The sequence below is a fragment of the Trichoplax adhaerens genome, genomic scaffold (genome assembly GCF_000150275.1).
Source record: "Trichoplax adhaerens TRIADscaffold_4 genomic scaffold, whole genome shotgun sequence".
In the NCBI taxonomy this organism is placed as follows: domain Eukaryota; kingdom Metazoa; phylum Placozoa; class Uniplacotomia; order Trichoplacea; family Trichoplacidae; genus Trichoplax; species Trichoplax adhaerens.
In genome coordinates, this window is record NW_002060946.1 from 1,934,332 (window position 1) to 1,942,754 (window position 8,423).

Genomic DNA, 8,423 nt, shown 5'->3' on the forward strand with positions numbered 1-8,423 from the left:
TGTATAAATAAAGAATTTACAAATTTGTTCAATTAGCAAGTTGTTTGAACGTATGTACAGTATGTACATCATAATGAAATTAATAGCACACTTATCGACACATGGTGGATTATAATGATAATTACATGTACAGTAGATGCATTACTGTACTACATAGAGTAACGCTGAGATCTGTAACATATCACAATATAGTATGCCATCTTGTTATTATGTAGTTTCTAGTTTATCCTAGAAGTAAACATACTCGTAGTGGTATCATATCGAATCAGTTGTGTCAAGTTTAGCTCCGTCAAAGTACGGTACGGTACGGTACTACTGCACTTGTTCTGGTACAGTACCAGTCTTTGCGTCCAGTGAAAAATACACAGTACAAATACAGTATAATGTACTGTACACTGTACGTTACGAAAGCTTTCAGAGCCCTCTCATGCGATAGTACACTGTACAGTACAGTAGTTACTAAGAGCGAATGATGAAGCACAGTAGTGTACTGTACTGTACCACGGTCAAAAGGTAGATCAGAGAATAACAAGTGCGAAGGTCGTAACGTATCATATCGTGATGTCGTTCAAAGGCGAGGAAGATGCACATTAATGGTCGCCATTAGAGTTGTAGTAAACTACTTCAAGAGGTCTTTTAACACTTGATTTCTTCCAAGTCTTCTTTGAAAAATTCAACATTTTACTGTAGTTTTTTCGCTGACGTCTTTTAATGTAGTCTTACCCATTGCTACGGTATTTTATTAAGGATACAATAGTGCCGTTATGTCATAGTAGTGACTGTAAGAAAAAAGAAATAGTCATTAAATAGTCGCCATTACAGTTGTAGTAAAACACTTCCAGAGGTCTTATAACGCTTGGTTTCTTTCAAGTCTTCTTTGAAAAATTCAACATTTTACTGTAGTCTTTTCGCTAACGTCTTTTAATGTAGTGTTACCCTTTACTACAGTATTTTATTAAGGATACAATAGTGCTGTTATATCATAGTAGTGACTGTAAGAAGAAAGAAATATTCACTGTCAAAGAATCCACCTACAAACCACAAACTTCGTTGGCTACGGATTGCAATAACCGACGACCAATATTTTCTTAATTCATAGTGGTGGTATAGGCTTGAAAATCAGTCTTTTTTCTCACTGTCTGCTCCCTCTGGTTTTATCGATTACATCGATTGCCCATCTGCATTGGAATCAAGGTATCTACTCTTTTTATCCTGATACACTTAAGGTAAAAATGCCATTGTTTAGAAAAGGAGTGGATGAATTTACTAGGGCATCGATTTGTTAATATTGAATATCTTTAAAGAATTTTCCACGTACTAGATGCATGACTAGTACTTTTGAATATGCTACTCTAATGTAATGATAGAGGTAGATAGAATGGTCGACATAGATCGGTAAAACGATGCTGCGGTATTAATGTCCAATTGTTTGATAAAGTTATTCTTCTTGGCAGTACGTATTCATAATTAATCTGTTACTGTTATTAATGTTATTAATTAAATAGGAATTGATATAAGCACGAAAATGCTTGTTGACACGATCCTCTACATCCTTGTAAATTCCGTATCAAACAACTCTAAAATAGTAATATTTATGTGGTACATACGATCATCTCTTTCCTCTCTCGATATCTTATTTGAATTGATGTTTCGACATCATCTAACTTCACACATAATTTAAGTACTGTAATCTTGATTGTACACCAAAGGCATAGTATGTTATCTACGGCAATGGAAAGTATAATGAAAGTAAAAGGATGCGTTTATTAGATAGATGACAATTTGTAACAAAATTACGGAATGTTAATGCGATATTTTCACTCTCATGTAGCAACGCCGCCAAATTTGATTAGAATTATTACTCGCCCTTGCGTGAATTCATCATTGCTGCTGCAATGAATCGACAATTGAAATTAGTTTGGATATTGTTATGGCTTATCCATATTATAAATTGCCAATCATTACCCCCACGTGGTGGATTGGTAGCACAAGTGCAGAAATGGGCTAGTGAGATTGAAAATGATATGCTGACATTAACGGAGGATGTATTAATGGGTCAAAAAATTCAGCAAATGTTTGATTCATCGCCATATGAAATTCAGATCAAAGACGGTGACCAGATTGCTAATGAAGTCCAAGATACTTTGGCTGATTATTTTGTCAAGCGAGAACAAGTATTAAATGTATGCATTACTATATTATTTATTTTTACCATCTTTAAATAGAATTGACATTACATATCCATTTATATGGAGATTTATGCCTGTTGTACGTTGAGATTTTGCATTATTTTACTTTTTTTTGACTATAATCACCTATAACAAAGACGTGGCTATCATAAACATAAATACAAAGCTCAAAAATGTCATCTTCCAAACGTGAATCCAATAGGAATGGATGATAATAATTATAATTATTGACCTTAACATATACTAGCTATACTAAGTAATATAATTACATTACTGTATTGTACTTGTACGATATACAATTGTGTACTGTAGGTGCTAGGTGGCAAGTAGTGTAATTAAGTGATTGACAGCAGCCATGATGGATCGACATATGGAAGTTGTATACAGTAGCTTTTACGTAGACAGCAAATACCAGTAATAAGGTCCAGTTTGCGAAGACATAACTTTAGCAAGGCAACGTATTATATTATTAGTAATAAAAGTTAGCTATTCAAGTCTCTACTAGTCTAGCACTTGACTTATTTTTGTTAAATACCCGTCGTTGCAGAGGTTGGATGCATCAATCGAAGTACATGTACATACGCGTATATATACAAAAGGAAACATTGATGCAATGCTACTACCGTTCTGTATATACTCATCACGATCAGGAAATACATTATCAGGCATCATATTAGAGACCCATCTCAAATACATATTAATTATAGTATATATAAATTGGTATCTCCGTCCAATTGTAAATAGTCTATGCAAAATAGTTTATTAACGATTGATGATGATTCGATTGAGTTTGAAACATATCTATTCAGTTAATTTATCTGCAATACGAACTTTTAAAAATTAGTAAATAATGATCAGTAACTCTTTTTATTAAGTTGTTAATTTATATACTTACCAATATCGTAGGATGTTTCAAAAGCGGCCGTAAATGCGTATGACGATTTTTATTTAAAAAACATGGGATCATTATTACCCAAGCAATTACAGAATTTGAGTTTTGATGTTTACTTCGATTCGGATATTCCTTCCAGATATCCGGAACCATTAACTTATGATACGTAAGTAAATCAATCTCATTTCTGATAAAATTATGGCAGAATGTACAATTTCATTGATTTTGCCCTTTATCGTAATTAAACTGCTGATATGCGCTAGGCTAGAGTTTTTACAATATCATGTACATACTTTTACAACTATGTGTTATACTATTTACTGCAGTATTTTATTATTATTAATAGACTATTTTGTAACGATAGATAATGTAAAATGTATTTTAATCATCTCGTAGGCGGTACTTTCAAAAAGTGAATGCTACACGCGGATGTGTTAAAATCTCTGATCAAGTGGACCGTAATTCCAAGGATATCATAGAAACAGTAGCTTGGACATCTGAGATTAATAAACAATATATTGCAAATTTAAAGAAAGATAACTACTTAAAGTAATGACATTCAAATGAACGTACAGTATCTTGTATTGCGACCGTTGAAATACTGTAATTCATCCAAACAAACATTTCGTATGACATTTTTATATTTTGTGTTAGGTGGCAATACTTTGGTTCCAAATTTGGTTTGTCCTATACTTTTCCCGGTAGACCCTGGACTACAAATTTTGTTGGTTTTACTAAGGATTACGATCCAAGACTTCGACCCTGGTACATTGCTGCTACTTCAGGTCCTAAAGACGTAGTCATTGTTATTGACTGCGGCTTATCAATGCAAGGGAATAGATTTAAGATTGCGAAATCGGTAGCTAAAACGGTGTTAGCAACTTTAACAAGGAACGATTATGTAAATATTGTTTGTACAAGATTTAGCCATTGGGATGAGACTGGAAAGTAAGTTTTATATTCAATAATAATCTGTGATCAAAGTGGATCTACTCACTTAAGATGTACTTTTGCATTATTAGATGGCATTTCTACGAAACAACGGTTTTAGGATGTTACAAAGATCAACTTATTCCTGCTTCATTGACGAATCGAAAAAGTTTATCTAATGCCATTGATAATTTAAAAGCAGGAGGAACTAGCGAAATGAAGTAAGCTCGATAGAAGATTTGTTTCATCTAAGACTACATTAAAGGGATCTAATTTATTTCTGCAATGTCTTGCTACTATAGGAAAGGATTTCAGAAAGCCTTTAAATTATTACGCGGTTCACATCGTACAGGCTGTCAGAGTATAATGATCGTAATTACCGATGGTGAAAAAACCGACGGACCAAAAGTAAGGTGTAGTCCAGGTTATTACACTCGTAGTGGATTTGTGCCCGGCCCAATATGCCGTTATGATTGGGAAAAAGTTGTTGAAGAAATCAAAGCACAAAATAAAATTACTAACCCAAAAGTTAGTTGTCACCTTTCTTTATTTAAAATGAAATTTTTTCAACATTAATTAATTTAAAATAATGAAACATATACTGTATATCTATTTCATAATTAAGTACTGTATATTTATAGGCGAGAATTTTCTCTTACCTTACTGCCAGCAAAGAAGAATCTTTTGCTGGCGAGATCGCTTGTTCTAACCAAGGGGTTATGGTAAGGCTGGACAATACAGAACATTTAATATCAAATATGCAGGTATTATTATTATCTATATTGGACTCTTAACTACTTCAATCTCTTGTTGAGGACTTATACGCTACCGTAAAGATTCTTAATAAGGAAATTTTTTTAGCATTACTACAATTACCTAGCCAGTAGCAGCTTTCACAATCAGATTACATGGACTGCACCGTATCTTGATGCTTCTGGTTTAGGTTTAACTGTTACTTTGGCTAGTTTAGTAACCTCGGGACGTAATGAAAATAATGAGTATGTGAAGCTAATGTTTAGTAATAAGGATCTTATTTCTAGATACAAGAAATTATTTTAAATCGATCTTAAACACGTTAAAATTATCATCTTCAATTACAAATATACCTTTAGTAATAGAATTATCCTGTAACTTTAAATCTTACTGAAATAGGACATTAGGTGTCGCTGGCATTGATGTTACCCTTGCGGAGATAGAAGACTTATTACAGCGCTATGAATGGGGTACAGTTTACTCATTTTTGATTAATACCGATGGAGAAGCGATTTTTCATCCTAGACTTAAACCTTCATCAGAGGTAAATTTTACGATAGTAAACTTTGGTGTGATTGAGAGCGCTATGTTCAGGAATTTCGTTATCTATCTTTGTAGCTCGTTGACGATCCAATCTTTGTTTCGATTGATCAATTGGAAATGAGTCATGGGAGACCTAAAAATTTTACTGAAGTTAGAAGCGAAATGCAAGAAGGCAAATCCGGTCGTGCACACTTTTCGAACTGCATTCGAGGAATTCCGAAAGGAGATTACGAAGATGGCGTTGACATTTTACAAGTTCCCTGTACATACTATTATCGTGGTATTACTGGTTCCACGTACTCGTTTGCTTTTAATCTTGCCGATTCCGATAAACAAGATCGATACCTAGACAACATAAATAAATCTATTACATTGCCAACAAATTTTTTCACTGCTTTATACGATTATGACACTATATATGCTAAAGAGCGATTACCGGACACCTATGAGCAGTTAGATGTGCAGCGTAACAACGCACAGTATAATGTTCCGATAACATTTGTACATTCTACATTTACATTAGCTCCACGATCTTATTGTGAGCCCAGTAAATATTTTCTTGAAGGGAATAGTACGCTAATAACATTAGCAGCTCATTTGTTTGCAAACTCACGAGAAGTTGATAATAAAACCTGCTTAAATGGTGCGAATTATAAACGTGGTGTTAGGTGAGAAATGTTCATTATATTAGCTATAGTTTTAATGTTGAAAATGTTAAGACCGTTATCTTGTACACTTTATTTTTAGAGCGGCAATACAATTGACTTCCTTATTAGAACGGGACTGGAAGCTAAAATTAGGATCAGTATTAAGACAGGCTGTTAAGTGGGTGTATATTGGACTACGCAATGGAGTATTTAGAAGCTATCCCGGTCATATTGTTCGCAAAGGTTACGACCCTGTCAAGTTAGTAACAGTGATAGTTATGATAGTTACCTACACTATCGATTTTTTTCTTATCTAGCGTCTTTAATTGTCGTAATATTTTGCTGTAGGCGTCCTTGGTATTTGAGGTCTTTAACAAATCCGACGAAGATTGCTATATCAACTGCATATTTAGATTCGGCGGGGCTTGGCAAAGTGATTACGATCTCCAAGGCGGTTCAGGAAGGGATATTCGAAATTTCGAATGATACCCTTTGCAATACTGAACAAATTGGTAACCTACCAGCGGGATGTCCATGTACTGTTAATACCGATTGTTCCTCTAAAATATGCTATAATACCTCAACGAACTCTGATCCCCGAATTGTGCAGAGGTAGGATACACAATATCGCTTACTGGATTTTGATATACTAAGACTTTGTAAATTATTTCTAATCATTTAAGTACTAAGTAATCTTTGCATTTGCTCCTTAGATGTGGAAGAGAGAACGTAGAAGCTGTCATAGCAATGGATATTCTATATAGTGACTATTATTATCGTATCCTCAACAAGCTTAAATCTGGCGAAAAAGCATGTGAGGTGGAATATCAATGTCCGACAAATCCTAGCAAAATTTGTATTACCAGGTCTGTATTAGATAAAACAAAAATATTTTCGGTAGCTATCAAATAATATATATTTGTATAGATTTTATTGAGGTAATGGTGTACTCTGTATATTTTTAACGAAATTGCTATCACCTTTACTATTGTTTTTAGATGTTACCTTATTGATAATGTTGCAAATATTGTAACTGCAAAAGAATTCTTAACGGACAGTCAATATGACGAAGCACAGTACAATCGTGTTACACTGTCACTAAAACAGCCAGAAGTCATGAGTAAATTGGTTCATAAGTTTCGTGTTTTTCAACGTCGTGAAAATATCGATTATCAAGGCACCTGTAAGATTTCGGACACTTCTACTTCTCGCGTAAGTTCTTATCTATGTCGGGTATAGCTCTTAAATAGAAACCTGATTTGTTATTGATACATCTTTACAATATTTTACGTTCACGAACATTATAACAGGTTGTTTTTAAACAAAATGTGAATAAGAGTTGGCGAGGATTTAGTGATGATATCCCTAACCAAGGACCTTTTCCACCCTTTCAAAATGATTACGGTTGTATTCAAGACGTTATAGGTTATGAGGCCCATCCAGAAAACTTAGGTATGTCGAAGTAAAAAATGTAATAATTTTTGACCTTTATATATTTTGTAATTTGAACGTATTTTATGAATACCAGGCCAAAACCGAATGCTGTATGATTACTTCAGTGGTCCGTGTTCTGAAGGATTTTTCTACTTCATCCAGTTACCTCGAACCAATTTATTTTTATTAGTAGTTGAAAATTATTTACAACACGACACTTATTTCAATATAAACTGTCATATAGCGCGCAGGTTAGTTTTCAGTGAAATCCTTGCATTAATCAGAATATTGTAGAAATTCATGCTTCATAATTATTTTCATTTTTCAATAATAGGGTAACCGCTGCCGGTTCGTTTGAATTAAAGAATGGAACTTGTCAGAATTCCTTATCATTTTATACCAAAAAGCCAATTTGTCCTACAATTCGTAAAGTCTTGATACCATGCTCATTCAACGCGGGCCATACAATTTCATCAATTAACATATATTATACGCTAGTAATAGCTACAATTGTATCTATTATCCATATGATATAATAATGTTACTATAACATATACTACAGTACATGATTGGTTTACTGTTACAAACAAATTGCATGTAATCAGCTTAGCATACTTGATAACGTTATTTTCCTATTTAGAGTTTACAATAAATATAATTGGGTAATCTTAAAGATTTGGTTTGTATTTAAACTATAATGTAAGGAAAAGTATCATCAATCGTAACTCCTTAATTGTTCATAAATTATAAACATATTGATGCATTATTGATATTAACAGTGTAATTAAGGTTATCTTATGATCGCTTAGCCCTCCCTCTTTTAAATTTGTCTCACGAAAGGTATTAAAACTTGCGACAATTGTAAATAAAATGATTTTAACCCAGTTTTGGGAGAATTCCTTTACCATATTTGTTGCATAGGACATTTTCTGAGTATCTATTTACCTTTATAATTTTATTTTATATTGGTGTCTTCTTCATAGACATTACAATTAGATGACAACGTGACAAAGTAGACCACTATACAATAATATT

At 33.4% G+C, this 8,423-nt stretch overlaps 1 protein-coding gene across 1 annotated transcript; it reads left to right on the forward strand.

The window, feature by feature from the left end:
• Window positions 1-1,895: 1,895 nt before the first annotated feature.
• TRIADDRAFT_55341 (uncharacterized protein) lies at window positions 1,896-7,924 on the forward strand (the record flags this gene model as incomplete). The annotated part of the gene is made up of 17 exons (XM_002111347.1): window positions 1,896-2,174; window positions 3,096-3,247; window positions 3,478-3,630; window positions 3,736-4,029; window positions 4,104-4,232; window positions 4,314-4,539; window positions 4,653-4,775; window positions 4,873-5,009; window positions 5,164-5,308; window positions 5,383-5,975; window positions 6,055-6,213; window positions 6,303-6,566; window positions 6,668-6,820; window positions 6,953-7,166; window positions 7,265-7,406; window positions 7,483-7,639; window positions 7,723-7,924. 17 exons carry the CDS (start codon window positions 1,896-1,898, stop codon window positions 7,922-7,924), a joined length of 3,522 nt encoding a protein of 1,173 aa, XP_002111383.1.
• Window positions 7,925-8,423: the final 499 nt, after the last annotated feature.